Source organism: Pongo pygmaeus, chromosome 12, assembly GCF_028885625.2.
Source record: "Pongo pygmaeus isolate AG05252 chromosome 12, NHGRI_mPonPyg2-v2.0_pri, whole genome shotgun sequence".
NCBI lineage: Eukaryota > Metazoa > Chordata > Mammalia > Primates > Hominidae > Pongo > Pongo pygmaeus.
The window spans coordinates 79888418-79906829 of NC_072385.2; the positions used below are offsets into that span (position 1 = coordinate 79888418).

At 37.3% G+C, this 18412-nt stretch overlaps 1 protein-coding gene across 3 annotated transcripts in view; it reads left to right on the top strand.

Moving 5' to 3' along the window:
* The window catches only part of ASB3 (ankyrin repeat and SOCS box containing 3), a 123625-nt gene that overhangs the window by 93499 nt on the left and 11714 nt on the right, over positions 1-18412 (top strand). For all 3 annotated transcript variants that reach the window (XM_054476183.2, XM_054476188.2, XM_054476189.2), the window contains one exon: positions 2469-2599. In XM_054476183.2, coding sequence (XP_054332158.1) covers positions 2469-2599 — 131 coding nt within the window. The remainder of the gene's footprint in view (positions 1-2468; positions 2600-18412) is intronic.

Genomic DNA, 18412 nt, shown 5'->3' on the forward strand with positions numbered 1-18412 from the left:
CTTGTAGGCAGAAGGATTTATTTAGCTTTATTCTCTTAGAGGGCTTTGTAATTTATCCCCCCTTTCCCCAATTCTGATACTGCTCCCGCATTTTCCCCCACTTGTGAACAGTTGAGAATTTTTGTCACAATAAGCCATTGGGTGTGTGCTGTATTTATCGGATATGTGAAATATAAAAGAATTAAGAACTAGTAAAGTAGAAGCTATTTTGAAGTAAGTTGTAAAACTTTTGGTGTTCTGAATGGAGATGCCAATTTCGTGTTTTTTACTCCTGAGGAGTAACTTTGGTTACTTTATATTCATTAGAAAAAATACAGTGGAAAATTTAACTTTAGCAATGAAAATGCTTAACATGGTCAAATTTTTGTTCACTGATCTTTTATTGAATGAGTAAAGCCAATGTTTACACTGCATATGATAAATGTTTTGCTTTCTTTGATCAAATTTACATTCAAAGAGCTATTATAAGAAACATTCTATAAAAATTCCAATATGTTGTTAAAGTGGATTTTGATTGTTATTTATATCACATGTAGGTCTGTTGCTTAATCTTTGTCACGTAAATTATAAACATATTTTCTGGGTATTGCTTGGCTTAAACAGTCTTGAAAATGTATCTGACTGAATAATTGCCTGTCACAATATTTAAATGCAAGACTAAGTCTTCCTCTCCTGCGCACCCCACCCCCATTTAATGGGAGAATAGAACATAAATGTCATTTGTGCATTTAGTTGATTAAATGTCACTCGTTTATGATTGTACAATTGCTCTATGCAATGTAATGGTCACTGTAGTCAAGTAACAATACATTTTTAGTGGCATTATCAGTGTTGGTAAAATAAACTCACCGTTATATTAACTAAAGCTGTGCAAACAGATCTACTTGTCATGTATATGTTCAGATAACTGCATAAAAATGACTTTGTGTTTGGTCACAGTAAGACCTAAAGTGCATTAAGGCAGAAAAATGAAATCATTAAAAAAGGAATAAAGAACCAGAACCAAGTAACCTTTGATTTGGGACCCCTAGAAAGTCAAGGAAATTGTTTGTCTTTGAATATATTTGATCATTTCATTTATCCTCAGTATTTCTGATAAGTTGTGATTTCACTGAGATATGCTGAGAAATGAAATGTTTTCCCAAGACATCTGTGCTACACTTTAAGTTCTTCCTTAGATGTTTGCATATTGGAGAATTAAGAATTTGGGAAATAATTTTCATAATCTTTAGTCCATTATTTCAAAGATATTTTGACTCCAAATTACCAGACGTGTCTTTGAGATGATAAGCTTAGATTGTTATTCAGTTTATCTTCTTTCCTTGTATTTCCTTTCCTTCTTTATTTGTTGTTGCTCAGTAATACCTCCAAAGAGGTGACCTTGAGAATAATTTCTGTTTTGGTAGTAATTACTAGAAGCCCTAGTGACTTTTTTTTCTCCAACCATTGTGATGGTAGGGGGGTGTCTAATTGAATACAGGATAAGTAATCTTGTTAGGATTTAGAGTTCTTTTAAAGGTTTGACTAAATTTTAAAGCTTCTAAAAATATAATACTGAAGTTTTCAAATCATTTCTGGTAATATCAATTTTTCATATAATACTTTATAGTTTTAAAAGTATGTTTACTATGTTATCTCATATTATTTTCACATATAGTTCCCTGAAATGGGCAGCTTATGTATTATTCTCATTTTAAAGAGCAGGAGCTAGAGCTTAAAGAATTCAGGCAACCTGTTTTGGTTATAAGTAGCAGAAGCAGTATTAAACATCAAGACTTTTCTTAAGCCAGTGCTCTTTCCATTAGGTTTCAAGTGCTTATAAATTTTGGGTTAGCCTCTTTTGAGTGGGTTGGTAGGGAGTCTGACGTTATTTTGAAAGAACAGGGGAAGGTCTGTTTGGAACTCCTTCTTTCAGTCCTTAAAGACAAGTCTTATTCTGTTATATCGTTTAGGGCTAAATTTATAATGGGGGTAAGGTTCTTAGAGGAGAACAGCTGTGCATCCCTGGGAGGTGGGCAGAAACAAGCCATACTTGTACACTTGTACACTCAGTTTAGGGATAACTTGGGGTGTTTGGGCTTTATCCCTTTAGGATTATTAAATTATATGTCTGTAAGGATGGTCAATTTACATTTGGCAAGATAGTCCAAATGGGAGGAAATAATGGCAAATCCGCTGATGTCATTGGTGCTGTCACCCATGAGAAGGAAAGTTCCTACTCTCTCTGAGGTTCCTCTTGTCATCTCTTAGACAGCTACATAGAAAGTCAATTCAGTTAATAGGAACCTGTAGATGATTCTTAATATCCACTGATCTTGCCTCTAGTTACATAAATACTTAACATGCCCTGGTTTTCTGTCTGCCCTCCTCATTGAGATTTTGTAAGAATAGGTATATGGAGTTTGTTTCAAGTACGAACCCTTGGCATGTTTTGTTTCTAATATCATATTAACATCTTGCTAACATAGGATTGACTCAGTCAGCATTGACACCCTTATCTTCACTTTGGAGTTTACTAATTGGAAGACACTTGCACCAGCTGTTGAAAGGATGCTCTCTGCTCGTGCCTCAAACGCTTGGATTCTACAGCAACATATTGGTAAGAAAGAATAACTTTTAAACACACTTCACTGCTTTTCCTTCTCTTGCTTCTCTAGCTGTGTTGTAATTTTAAGTGATAAGATTCATTGGTGAACACAAATTAGACATAATTTGCATTTTCTTATGTGAGGAAAAGATGGGGTTGTTAGGGGATGGCTAGTAATTCCCTTCAGTAAAAATCATATTTGATTTTATAATCTTAGCCTAAGGAACATATAAAGAAAAGCAGATGTTTACTGATATTTTAGTTTTATGATATCCTTTTATTTTTAATAAGGATTATATACACAAAAGTAGGTCCTAAAAATCTGCTTATTCTGTACTTAGTTTGTGGTCAGAAAAATGCTAAACTTAATTTTTCTCTTTGGAATGTCTGTGGAGTTATGTTCTCTGTGTAATATTTTATGATATCTAAAAGGAAATGTAACCATTCTTTATACCTGTCCTTACTGAATGTATACCAGTCTGTTGGTATGGTATAACTATGGAGATAAGCTGAGTGCACATTCTGTGAACTGGTTGATATTTTAAAAGACTATTCTAGAACAAAATTTCAACTTACCTCACTTAAAAAAATTTTTAAGCTAGTTGAAAAAATGAAAGAACACACAGTGGGGGAAGATTTCGCACAGGGAACAAGTTTAAACTGAACATAACATATGCAAAGTGTCCCTATTTACTTTTTCAGATTTATTTTGCTTTGACTATATTTTGTTAACCATATTATATGTCTTAAGTTAGGAAAATTGTTTCTTCACTGCTATTTTTACATGAAATGTAACTCTTCATAAAACATTTCGAATAGGTTTTTTACAAGTGAACTTATTCATATGTAGAAATGTGTCTTCTAATTTTTGGAAAATTACATTTAAGTAAATTTTCTCAATCAAAAACAGACATTCAGGAAAATAGGCTTTTGAACTGAGGTGTATTCAAACTGTTAGAGAGGTTTCTGTTAAAGAAAAAGAATTGATTTGGAGTCTTTGAGCCTTCTAGTATAGAATTTCTTTAATGATAATGTTGGAAAACTCACTCTGTGTAACTCTTAATGTTGAGAATTGCATCTGCTTTTACTAATTATGTATCTGCAGAAGTAGAGAACAAATATCTGTTCAGAACAGATAGACTATGGAACAATGGATTTGAGAACAAAGAGTCAAATGAGGGAGCATATGCCAAATGGGAAAATTATTGCTACGTATCAATTAGTAAGGATATGTGAGAGTTTACCCTTAAGACCTTAACATATGGCAAGTTTGTCCAGATGAAGGTAAAAATTGTGCATGAGTACTGCATTACCCTGCAGTAGACTAAATCCATCAAGGGCTTCTTGTTTAATTAAGTACTAGGTAGAGTTTGTGTAGGGTAATAATCATCATCTATTGAGAGATTTTTATTTTGGCTGAAGATTCAAGAAAGCCTTTCTCAGAGGCTTTTACTGAGCTAACGTAGCTAATGGTTTTCTGGTTTGTTTCTCTAGCCAAGCCCCCTTTTCTTGTTTCCAGTCTCATATATCCAACTATCTTTTGGACATCTCCATTTGCTATCTCATATCTTGACATATGCAAAATTGAACTTATTATTTTTCCTACAAATTCTTCTGTTCTGTCTCTGTTTCCTGGTTCAGGAGGTGAGGTGGTTTGGGAGTGCTATTTACCAAGAGAGTGAGTTAACACTGGAAGCTGTTTGTTATTTCATCCATAGCATAGGGGTGATTTTTGCCCCCCTGTAGACATTTGGCAATGTCTGCAGACATTTTTTTGGTTGTCACAATTGTTAGGGATGCTATTGCCATCTGAGGGGGAGAGGCCAGGGATGCTGTCAAGCATCCTGCAATGCACAAGACAGCCTCCTACACTAAAGAATTAACTGGCTACAAATGTCAGTAGCGCCGAGGTTGAGAAATCCGGACCCACAGTGACTCTTGTGTTGTCCTATCGTGGAAAGGCTTTTTATCCCTCTCCTTGTTACAACCTGCTTGGAGAAAGCTTGTATTCTTCCTCCTACTTACATTGGTCTCTCAGGGTATTCTTTGGTGCTTCCTCTTCTGCAGATAGTAGGTACCATTACAATGCTGAAATTTTAGTAAGACAAGGAGAAAAACTTAGTTGCCTGGCTTTCAGATGGGATTGTGACTCTCTTCCTTTCTATAATTCAGGGCTCTCTTGGGGGCACCCTTTTCTCATCAGTTTTCAGGATACTCAATTTCTGTATGTTGGTCATCGGGACTCCCTCCTTTACCGGGATTTTGAGCTACAAGATCTCTAGTAAGCAGAAGCATGATCAGGGTTTTAATACTAATGGGCATGAGCCTAGCAGGACAACTCTTTGATTAACCTCTTTACAAAACTGACCTTCTTGCTTTTACCCCTCTTCCTCCAATAACTTATCATGATATTAACAACCACTGCCTTATCAATATATTAAAAATTTTTTTTTGAAAAGATACCTCTTGCACCTCTGCCATTGTTAGTAAACTCTTAGATAATTCCTAGCTTCCTAGCTCCACTCAGTATTCAGTATGTATCCCTAGGGAAAGATTTTTCTCCCATTTTTTATTTGAGCCCTTTTCAAGTCCTGGAGATGCCATGTACTTGGTCAAAATTATTCTTTCCTCCCCTTTTTCCTCCCTAAGTAAGTAGCAACTTGCCATGGTAGTTTATAAACAAAAGTAACAACGCATTTCTTGCTTCTCATCTTTTAATCATTGAGTCAGATTTGTCTTCAAAAAGTTTCTAGCATCAGGAAGGAAATGTATACCAGGTCAAATTTACTGAGTGGTTGCAGTTTCAGTAACAATCTTTTAATCAAGTGCCTCTTACATACCTCTTAGAAACATCAGCCTAACCACATAGCAATAGATGTCTTACTCAAAAAATTTGCCAGCTCCTGGTCAGGTCTAAGTAATTAAATTCTTATGGATAAAAGCACTTGGCTTTAGTTCGTCCTGAACCTTTAATGATTAGATATATATAATTCTATCCAGAGTGTTAAATGGATCTGGATCCTACAAGGGATCCTTTAAAGGACCCCAGGAAACTCTCTTGATCTTTTTATTTCAGTGTTTCCCTGCTTTGTTCTGAAAAGGATTTAAAACAGTTTATATAATACGTATATATTATCACAAAACAGTAAAACAGAAATTAAAAGTAGAAGGAAAAGAAAAATGAAAAAAAAAGGTGGGGGATAGATAAAAAATGGAGTCAGGGAAAGCGTAGCAATGGGAATTTGATACTTGTCTGTTGATAGGCTGTACGTTTGGCTCTGAGCTCTGTTGTCATTGACACTAGGTGACAGGGTTCATAAGATAAAATAAACCCATTCCTCAGAATAGATTTTCTTGGATGCTGTTACAGCTTCCTAGACAATGGATGTCTTGGTAGCTGTGGTTTCTTGGGACCTTCTTTTACATGGACTGTTGTTATCATACCAAGGTACAATTCAGTAAAAGCAGTTCTTAAGTAGTCATTACAGTGTCGTTCAGGTACCCAGACTTCTGTTGCTATGACTTGACCAAGAGCTAGATTTTAGAATATCTGGAAACGGATGGCCTGTGTGCCTTTCTAGCAGTTCTCTCTAAATATTGTATGTCTCAACTCAGTTTTTAATTTAATTAATTAATTAATTAATTAATTTTTTTATTTATTTGGGGGGACAGGGTCTTGTTCTGTTGCCCAGGCTGGAGTGCAGTGGCATGATCATGTCTCACTGCAGCCTCTACCTCCTGGGCTCAAGCAATCTTCCCACCTCAGACTCCCGAGTAGCTGGGATCATAGCCATGTGGCACCACGCCCAGCTAGTTTTTGTATTTTTTGTTGAGACAGGGTTTCGCCATGTTACCCAGGCTGCTCTTGAACTGCTCCTGGGCTCAAGTGATCCTTCCACCTCAGCCTCCCAAAGTGCTGGTATTAGAGGCATGAGACACTGTGCCTAGTTTCAGCTTAGTTTTTAATAGTAGTACATAGCAATGAGTTCAAAGTTATACTACCTAAGAAGTATCAGAGTGCAGATATTTTGTATTGCAAATTGGATTGAGAACATATTTTTAAGTAACAGTTGATCTTCAAAGTAGAAGCAAAAGAAAAATGAAAAATGAAGGTTGATCTGTGGTAGGGTAAGTACTCCAGGAACATTATGAGGATTCCTAGCTAAATATGGTGGGCTAAGCAAGTATCCAGTTTAAGCAAAAATTTCCCTTGAAACTTTGAGCAATGCCCCTAGTTTTGAGCAATGTTCTTTTCTCACGTGCCCTTCAAGATAAATCATCTGTGGTAAGGACACCAAGGTAACTACATATGATAATTTATTTTATGAGATTGTTAGATGCAGAAACAAAGCTTAGGGTTAGGAATAGTTGGTCTGTAATCCTTTCTGATAATAATGAACTAGCATTCCAGTTGTCTGCTAAAGCCATTTCTAGTTTAGGATAATAAAACCTATTAGTTTTTAAAAGAATATTTGTTTTTCTGTTTTCTTTAGCAAGAACATGTATCTTGCTCAGTTTATAACATATCATTAAGTCATTTGTTAAAAAGATGAGAGTTGGAGCACAACCTTATTTTATGCCAAAGAAAAATTTTAACTTTTCTGCTGACTTCAACCTTATTATGGTAATGCTCTGGTGCAGGTTCTGCATGGACAGCAGACAGAATATAACGGTTAAAGGTTGAAGCTCTAGAATTAAATAGACATGCCTCCATCACTTTCTCTTTTTTTTTCCTTTGACTACCCAAATTTATTCATTTTAAACTTGACATGATTTATCGTTTTTAACTCTTAATATAGCACTAGAACCTCTTTAAAATTTCATGGAAAGAAAGTATTTATGACATATATTTAAAATTTATTGGCTAAAAATTTAAAAAAAATTTAGATCAATTTATTTCAGGCCATTGTAATCTGGTTTATATGGTTCTAGAGGGATAATCATGTACCGCAAATCCTTTTTTTTTTTCTTACACTTTAAGTTCTGGGATACATGTGCAGAACGTGCAGGTGTGTTACGTAGGTATACACGTGCCCTGATGGTTTGCTGCACCCATCAACCCATCGTCTACATTAGGTATTTCTCCTAATGCTATCCCTCTCCTAGCCCCCCACCTCCCAACAGGCCCCAGTGTGTGATGTTCCCCTCCCTGTGTCCATGTGTTCTCATTGTTCAACTCCCACTTATGAGTGAGAAAATACACTGTTTGGTTTTCTGTTCCTGTGTTAGTTTGCTGAGAGCCTCCATCACTTTCTAGCTATGGAGAAGTTATTTATATCCCTGAGCTTTGGTTTCCTCAATTATTATTATTATTATTATTATTTTTTTTAGGGGCCTTGCTTTAAAAGTATTTTTTTTTATTATTATTATTATTATTATTATTATTATTATTATACTTTAGGTTTTATGGTACATGTGCGCAATGTGCAGGCAAGTTACATATGTATACATGTGCCATGCTGGTGCGCTGCACCCACCAACTCGTCATCTAGCATTAGGTATATCTCCCAATGCTATCCCTCCCCCCTCCCCCCACCCCACAACAGTCCCCAGAGTGTGATGTTCCCCTTCCTGTGTCCATGTGTTCTCATTGTTCAATTCCCACCTATGAGTGAGAATATGCGGTGTTTGGTTTTTTGTTCTTGCGATAGTTTACTGAGAATGATGATTTCCAATTTCATCCATGTCCCTACAAAGGACGTGAACTCATCATTTTTTATGGCTGCATAGTATTCCATGGTGTATATGTGCCACATTTTCTTAATCCAGTCTATCATTGTTGGACATTTGGGTTGGTTCCAAGTCTTTGCTATTGTGAATAATGCAGCAATAAACATACGTGTGCATGTGTCTTTATAGCAGCATGATTTATAGTCCTTTGGGTATATACCCAGTAATGGGATGGCTGGGTCGAATGGAATTTCTAGTTCTAGATCCCTGAGGAATCGCCACACTGACTTCCACAAGGGTTGAACTAGTTTACAGTCCCACCAACAGTGTAAAAGTGTTCCTATTTCTCCACATCCTCTCCAGCACCTGTTGTTTCCTGACTTTTTAATGATTGCCATTCTAACTGGTGTGAGATGGTATCTCATTGTGGTTTTGATTTGCATTTCTCTGATGGCCAGTGATGGTGAGCATTTTTTCATGTGTTTTTTGGCTGCATAAATGTCTTCTTTTGAGAAGTGTCTGTTCATGTCCTTCGCCCACTTTTTGATGGGGTTGTTTGTTTTTTTCTTGTAAATTTGTTGGAGTTCATTGTAGATTCTGGATATTAGCCCTTTGTCAGATGAGTAGGTTGCGAAAATTTTCTCCCATTTTGTAGGTTGCCTGTTCACTCTGATGGTAGTTTCTTTTGCTGTGCAGAAGCTCTTGAGTTTAATTAGATCCCATTTGTCAATTTTGGCTTTTGTTGCCATTGCTTTTGGTGTTTTAGACATGAAGTCCTTGCCCATGCCTATGTCCTGAATGGTAATGCCTAGGTTTTCTTCTAGGGTTTTTATGGTTTTAGGTCTAACATTTAAGTCTTTAATCCATCTTGAATTGATTTTTGTATAAGGTGTAAGGAAGGGATCCAGTTTCAGCTTTCTACATATGGCTAGCCAGTTTTCCCAGCACCATTTATTAAATAGGGAATCCTTTCCCCATTTCTTGTTTTTGTCAGGTTTGTCAAAGATCAGATACTTGTAGATATGTGGCATTAGGTTTCCTCAATTATAAGAAGAGATGGTAATAGTAGCTACCTCATATCATTTTCACAATAAATCTTGTCATTGTGGCAAAGACAGACCTCAGTTAACTGAGTTCCATTTCATTTTTATCTTCCCTGGAACAAAGAAAGACTGAATTTTTCAGCTTTGATTGTTACATGATTGAGGCAAGTGGTCAAAGCATAAACCATTGCATGTAAGCACTCTTTGCTCTCCCTTCCCTTGCTGAAGCAATTTGAAAGCTCATGTTTGAGATGGTGGTCACACAGGATGGTTGACACCTGGGACACTCAAGTGTCATTTTAGGATAATTGCCTGACCTGCAGAGGATTTTGCATGAGCAAGAAGTAAACCTGTGTTGTATTAAGACACTGGTTTTTCGGGTTTATTTGTTAGCATAGCATAACCTAGCCTATAGCCAAGTTAACTTATAACCAGATCCTATCCCAGAGTCAGTGACCAAGGAAAGGTCAATAAAAACAACAAATAGGCCAGGCGTGGTGGCTCACGCCTGTAATCCCACTTTGAGAGGCCGAGGTGGGAGGATTGCTTGAGGCCAGGAGTTCAAGACCAGTTGGGCAACATGGCAAGACCCCATCTCTGCAAAATAAAATAAGAAAGTTAGCCAGGCATGGTGGTGAATGACTGTAGTCCCAGCTGCTTGGGAGGCATAGGCAGGAGGATCGCTTGAGCCCAGGAGATCAAGGCTGTGGTGAGCTATGTTCAGCCATTGTACTCCAGCCTGGATGACAGAGCCTGATCCTGTCTCTTAAAAGAAAAAAAAAGAGCTACAAATAGTGGAGCAGTATATACTTGATAAGAGTATTTATATGAGTGATCTATGGTGCAATAACTCAACTACAGCTCACCTCCTCCTTATTTTAACATTAATATGCAAAGCACTAACTTACAGTTTTTAAAGGACATGTTCAATAAACTAAGTTTGGTGGGAAATGGGGTAATAGTGGGCCTTTTAAAATATATGTGATAAATTGTGCAGTTTGTCTACCATGGGGGCCATGCTCATCGAGTTAATAAAGCTAAATATTTGGTGAGAATCAGAGCCCATTCTTCACAGTAGTTCTTAACTCTAGATTCATTTCCTCTGGATGTTTTTCACCTGGGTGAGGCAGTATTACTAAGAACTCCATCAGTAATTGCCTGTTATCTTAAAAAACTGGACACATGACCTTTCATTTGTTGAGCGGGAAACTTTCAACCTCCCAGACACCAGCCATGTTTGGACCTTCACAAGTTTAGCAAATTCATGCCTTGGTTAACATTGCCTACATTTTACCTTATTTCTAGATTTAAGAGCCAGACTGGGATTCTTGTTTTTGTTTTTTTTTTAGTGAGAAATTTATAGTTAAACTTGAAATTTTAACAGGGTTCCAACTGCCCACTTACAGTTTTAACTTCACATAGCCTCTTGTTAATCCAAGTTTTTTGGGTTTTGTTTTTGTGGGGAAATTCTTATTAAACTAGATACTAATGGGTTGTACTCACATTTGCTGGGACATTTTGCTGTTAAAACTATTTTAAAGTTATCAGCATGTCTGTTGGTACGTTAAGAAAGGAGAAATTAGCCAGGCGCGGTGGCTCATGCCTATAATCCCAGCACTCTGGGAGGCCGAGGCAGGCGGATCACCTGAGGTTGGGCGTTCGAGACCAGCCTGACAAACATGGAGAAACCCTGTCTCTACTGAAAATACAAAATTAGCCGGGTGTGGTGGCAAGCGCCTGTAATCCCAGCTACTCGAGAGGCTGAGGCAGGAGAATCGCTTGATTCTCCTGCAGCAGGTGGAGGTTGCAGTGAGCCGAGATCGTGCCATTGCACTCCAGCCCCGGCAACAAGAATGAAACTCTGTCTCTCAATCAATCAGTCAATCAATCAATAAGGAGAAATTATGGCCTTAGAGTAAACTGAGGTGTTTTTTTACATGTTCTAAGTATGAGATCACCAGTATTGGTTTGAAAGCCCATCCCACTCTTTCCACATAACTACTTAATTTATTGACTGTAGGATATTTACTAGGTTCGTGTCTGAAATAAGTGTTATGAAAAAGCTAGTATTAAATATCATCCAGCTTCTTAGGGAACTGAACAAGATTAGAAGGAAAGGTTTCTTGTAGCTGCTTAGATGACAGCTCCCTTGAACATGAAAAAATTAAAGGTGACCAATATATAAAAGGCACAAAACCGTGGCTCTGAGGAGGGTGTTGGGGGCAGTGGGTGAAAAATTGTTAAGGGGTTAGTGCAGTGTTCATGGTCCTTGGTTTGAAAATGAGATATACTTTTATTTTCTCTATGATTTGTCTTTCTTGGTTGGCCTGAATTACAGAATTAAAACCTTAAAAATTAAAATAACCATCCAGAAGTAGAACTGACCCAATCACGAGAGCTCTCATTTTGCCCAAGTTTCCTGTTGGTTCTCAAGATGACCAAAGGAAGCTATAGAGAGTAGCACTTCAAGAGGCTTCTTCCATGATACTTCAGAAAGGGAAGGGGAGCAGAATCATGTGATAGTAAGGCGGCTTTAAAAAGGCTGTTGTAAAGGTAGCACCAGAACCTCACTTCTGCATCCCTCTTGCCTCTTCTATCTGTCATGACCCTTTTTGAGGGAATTCCCATGTGACAATTCCATACAGGATCAGCCCAAGGCACTGGATGAAGCCTCTAAGAACAGATCATTTGTATCTATTGGAGATTGTGGAATTTTAAGACCCACCATTTCTTACATAAAGAAGGACTAGATTGTGTGAAATGTCCGCCAATGCCCTTTCTCCAGGTTAAATGTGTGATCTGCTCTAGAGTGTGTGATTTTGGGGAAAATTCTTTGTAACATGGTTCATGTTTTTTGGATAGAGGTTCATAGTTGATGCAGAATTCATCTAGAGGAGACAAAGAAATAGCAGATGCAGATCAAGAAAGAGTCACTTGCCATAATCCTCATCTTTTTATAAGGTGATCTTTCCATACCACATATATTTCTGTGGACTTGCTTCTTAGTGGCTGTTAAGATAATGGGCCACAAAATTGTAGCAGGGAAGGTTAGGAGGTTAGAATATGCTAAGTTAGAAATAAAATTGAAACATAAAAAGACTGTCTTCTATGTTGACATTTTTTATTTTCTCTGGTGGGGGAAAGGTGGACAAGTAGTTCCTTAGTTTGGTGATCCTGCGCAGCTGCTTTAATTGTAGATGAGAAAGTTCTTCCATTTCTGGGGAAACATGAGTTACAGTTGTTAGGTTACCATATATGGTAAGTTCTACTTTGTAATTATCCTCCAAATCCATTCTTCTTTTTCCATCTCTTCTGCTACTGTGTTTGTTGATTGCAATGATCATTTCTGACTTACTTGACGTCAGTATACTCCTGAGTGCTCAGCCTCTATTATTCTCAAAATCACTCTTAAATAAAATGTGTTTGAATATACCATGCCCCTTAAAAAAGAGAATGTAAAAGAACTCAATTTCTCCCAGAATAAAGGTCAAACTCTAGCAAGGCATATAAGGGTTCTTCATACTCTGGCCCTTTCCGTGCCTCCCTGTGCTGTCCCACCATGAGTACTGCATATTAGTACTTGTTTTCCTAAATACTACACTTCACGGATGTGCCGACATTTTCTCCCAGACATTAAGATCCTCTAACATTCCTCTCCTGCTCCTTCTAATGTTATTGATTCTTACTTGTAGTAATTCATCTCTAAATAATCTCCTCCTCAGCGTTATGTTTCCTGACACTCTTCTAACCATTTCCTCTCTCTTTTACATATTGGCTACATTAAGGGTCTCATTAGGTTTCCTAACACCTGGTACTTACCTCTCAAACTGCATTGCATTTGCAGATTTTTGAGAGTGCACCCTTTAAAAACAGAAGAGCATTTTTCACATTCTCCTCATCTGATCATAAAAATATCTTCTCAGCTTAACTCCATGAGATGTTTCCTATAAACTGGCGAGAAGACAGTGGGACTACCCAGGATAAACTGGCTCAATCCAAAAGCGTTTGAAGATTGGTTGGTGGGAGGTCAGCTTCTGTCTAGTTGCTTCCACTGACAATACATTTTTAATGAAATGCTCTTTCGCATAATCAGTGAGAACCATGAGAATCATTATGGCTGATCCTAAAACTGTCCATCTAAATTGAATTCGGATAATCTCCTTTATTCATGAATTAGGAATTATTTGCTATCAGGAAAAGTAAAAGCAATAATAATGAACTTGGTTTGATATGATTAGGTAGAGTGGCATAACTGAAGGTGGAAAGGTGGTTAGGACAGAAGCTTTAGCTTTTCATAGTCTGTCCATTTGAGAACTTCTAACCACTCTGTAGTGTTAGTTAGTTCCAGATGTGGACCACTGGCAGAAGTCTTCAGTGAAGAGAGGCTTTCATGGAAGTATTTTTATCGGTAGGCATGTACAAATCTAGTTATTTATTAATTCCTTAATGAGTGGATTCCTTGATTACATGTCAGCTGTGTATCAGACACTGGTTTAAAATTTGTAAATGATATAGCTAAAGCATTTACATTAAAAAAGTAGAAGAATGCCAAATAACCTAATGATGCATCTTAAAGAACTAGAAAAGCCAGAGCAAACCAAACCCAAAATTACTAGAAGAAAAGAAATAATAAAGATCAGAGCAGAAATAAATGAAATTGAAGCAAAGAAAACAATACCGAAGTTCAATGAAACAAACAGTTGGTTTCTTGAAAAGATACACAAAACTAACGAACATTTAGCCAGACTAAGAAAAAAAGATACAAATAAAATCAGAGAAGAAAAAGAAGACATTATAACCGATACTGTAGAAATTCAAAGCATCATTAGAAGCTACTATGCCAAGAAATGGGAAAACCTGGAAGAAACAGATAAATTCCTAGACACATACAATCTTTCAAGATTGAACAATGAAGAAATCCAAAACCTGAACAGACCAATAACAAGTAATAAGATTGAAGCTGTAATAAAAATTTCCCAGCAAAAAAAAAGTTCAGGACCTGATGGCTTCACTGCTGAATTTTACCAAATATTTAAAGAAGAACTAATACCAATCCTCCTGAAACTATTCTGAAAAATAGAGGAGGAAATACTTCCACATGTACTGTATGAGGCCAGTATTACCCTGATACCCAAACCAGACAAAGACACATCAAAAACAAAACAAAACCAAAAAAAAACTACAGGCCAGTATCCCTGATGAATATTGATACTCAAGAAAATACTAGCAAACCGAATTCTACAACACATTTAAAAGATCATTTGTCATGACCAAGTGGAATCTATCCTAGGGATGCAAGGGTGGTTCAACATATGCAGATCAATCAGTGTGATACGTTATATCAACAAAGTGAAGGACAAAACCCATATGATCATTTCAATTGATGCTGAAAAAATATCAGATAAAATCCAACATCTCTTCATGACAAAACCCTCAAAAAACCGGGTATGCCTCAATTCAGTAAACACCGTGTATGACAGACCCACAGCTCATATTGTAGTGAAAGGGGGAAGTACTTGAAGCTTTTCCTCTAAGATCTGGAACGTGACAAAGATGCCCACTTTCACCACTATGATTCAACACGGTAGTGGAAGTCCTAGTTAGAGCATTCAGACTAGAGAAAGAAAGGAAGTTGGAATGGAAGAAGTCAAAATGTCCTTGTTTGGAGATGATATGATTTTATATTTGGAAAAACCTAAAGACTCCACCAAAAACCTATTAGAACTGATAAACAGATTCAATAAATTTTCAGGATACAAAATCAACATACAAAAATTGGTAGCATTTCTTTATGCCAGCAGTGAACAGGCTGGGCGCAGTGGCTCACACCTGTAATCCCAGCACTTTGGGAGGCTGAGGCAGGCGGATCACCTGAGGTCAGGAGTTCGAGACCAGCCTGGCCAACATGGTGAAACCCCATCTCTACTAAAAATACAAAAATTAGCCAGGCGTGCTGGTAGGCACCTGTAATCCCAGCTACTTAAGAGGTTGAGGCGGGAGAATCGCTTGAACCCGGGAGGTGAAGGTTGCAGTGAGCCAAGATCGCACCACTGCACTCCAGCCTGGGTGACAGAGCAAGACTCCATCTCAAAATAAAAGCAAAAAGTGAACAATCTGAAAAAGAAATAAAAAATTAATCTCATTTACAATAGCAACAAATAAAATAAAATACCTAGGAATTAGTGTGACCAAAGAAGTGAGAGATCTCTACAATGAAAGCTGTAAAACACTGATGAAAGAAATTAAAGAGGACATACCAAAAGAGGAAATATATTCCATGTTCATTGATTGAAAGAATCAATATTGTTAGAATGGCCATACTACTTAAAGCAATCTACAGATTCAATGCAATTCCTATCAAAATACCAATGACATTCTTCACAGAAATAGAAAAAGCAATCCTAAAATTTTTTTTGAGATGGAATCTCGTTTTGTCACCCAGGCTGGAGTGCAGTGGCGTGATCTCGGCTCACTGCAACCTCTGCCTCCTGGATTCAAGCAATTCTCCTGCCTCAGCCTCCCAAGTAGCTGGGATTACAGGCATGTGCCACCATGCCTGGCTAATTGTTTTGTACTTTTAGTAGAGATGAGGTTTCACCATATTGGCCAGGCTGGTCTTGAACTCCTGATTTTGTGATCCACCCACCTCGACCTCCCAAAGTGCTGGGATTACAGGCGTGAGCCACCGTGCCCAGCCAGCAATCCTAAAATTTATATGGACCCACAAAAGACTCATAATAGCCAAAGCTATCCTGAGCAAAAAGAACAAAACTGGAGGAATCAGATTACCTTACTTCAAATTGTACTACAAAGCTATAGTAACTAAAACAGCCTGGTACTGGCATAAACACAGACACATAGACCAATGAAACAGAATAGAGAACCCAGAAACAAATACAGAAACCTACAGTGAACTCATTTTCAACAAAGGTGCCAAGAACATACATTGGGGAAAGGACAGTCTCTTTATTAAATGGTGCTGGGAAAACTGGATATCCATATGCAGAAGAATAAAACTAGACCCCTATCTCTGGCCATATACAAAAATCAAACAAAAACGCATTAAAGACTTTAAGACCTCAAACTACTAAAAGAAAACATTGGGGAAACTCTCTAGTACACTGAACCTGGGCAAAGGTTTCTTGAGCAATACCCCACAAGCAAAGGCAACCAAAACAAAAATGGACATATGGGATCACATCAAGTTTAAAAGTTTCTGATGCACAGCAAAGGAAACAGTCAACAAAGAGAAGAGACAGCCCACAGAAGGGGAGAAAGTATTTGGAGGTTCCTCAAAAAACTAAAAATAGACCTACCATGTGATCTAGCAGTCCCACTGCTGGGAATATACCCAAAAGAGAGGAAATCAGTATATTGAAGAGAAAATGTTTATTGCAGCACTATTCACAGTAGCCAAGATTTAGAAGCAGCTTGTGTCCATTAAAAGATCAATGGATAAAGAAACTGTGGTACATATACACAACAGAGTACTATTCAACCATAAAAAAGAATGAGAGCCTGTCATTTGCAACAACATGGATAGAACTGGAGGTCATTATAGTAAGTAAAATAAGCCAGGCACAGAAAGACAAACTTAGCATGTTCTCACTTATTTGTGGAGCTAAAAATTAAAGTGGTTGAATTCATGGAGATACAAAGTAGAAGTCTGGGAAAGGTAGTGGGGATGGGGGGTGAGAGGTGGGGATGGTTGGTGAGAGGTGGGAATGGTTAATGGATACAAAAATATAGTTAGATAGAATGAATAAGATCTATTTGATAACACAATAGGGTATCTAAGGTCAACAATTTATTGTACATTTTACAACAAGTGAAAGAGTATAATTGGATAGTTTGTAACACAAAGAAAGGATAAATGCTTGAGGCAATGAATACCCCATTTACCCTGATATGATTATAATGCGTTGCATGCCTGTATCAAAATATCTCATGTACCCCATAAATATATACACCTACTATGTACCCACACAATTTAAAAATAAAAAAGTTTTAAAAATAAAAATAAATTCTGTTTTAAAAAGAAGACACACATCCAGCCAACAATCATATGAAAAAAAGTTTAACATCACTGATCATTAGAGAAATCCAAATCAAAACCACAATGAGATACCATCTCATAGCAGTCAGAATGGTTATTACTAAAAGGTGAAAAATAATAGATGCTGGTGAGGTTGTAGAGAAAAAGAAACACTTATCCACTGTTGGTGGAAGTGTAAATTACTTCAACCATTGAGAAGACAGTGTGGCAATTCCTCAAAGACCTAAAAGCAGACATACTATTTGATCCAGCAATCCCATAACTGGGTGTATACCCATAGGAAGAGAAATCATTCTGTCATAAAGACACATGTACACATATATTCCTTGCAGTGCTATTCACAGTAACAAAGACATGGAATCAACCTAAATGCCCATCAGTGGTAGAGTGCATAAAGAAAATGTGGTACATACACACCATGGATTACAATGCAGCCATAAAAAAGAATGAAATCATGTCCTTTGCAGGAACAGAGGTAGAGCTGGAGGCCATTATTCTTAGCAAACTAATGCAGGAACAGAAAACCATATACTACATGTTCCCACTTATAAGTGGGAGCAAAATGATGAGAACCTAGGGACACGTAGAAGGGAACAACTGACACTGTGGCCTATCTTGTGGATGGAAGGAAGGAGAGGACCAGGAAAAAATAACGAATGAGTGCTAGGTTTAATACCTGGGTGACAAAATAATCTGTACAACAAGCCCCCATGAAACAAGTTTACCTACATAATGAACTTACACATGTACCCCTGAACTTAAAAATTAAATTAAAAAAATTATGTGAATGAAAAAATAAAGTGAACATAGTTCTTTGATTAGTACAGTGGCTAAAAGGGAAGGATTCAGGGTTGTGGCAGAGTTTTCTTTTTGAGATGGGAGGAGCTTGATCATGTTTTATAGATCAAGAGGGTCTCAGTTTATAAAACGACATCAAAGATTCAGAGATAAAAGGGATAATTTGTGTAATGAAATTTCGTATAGGCCAGTTGGAGACGGGATTAGCCTCAGGTAGACCCATTTCTTTGAGATGGAGAAGAAAGATGAGGATGGGGT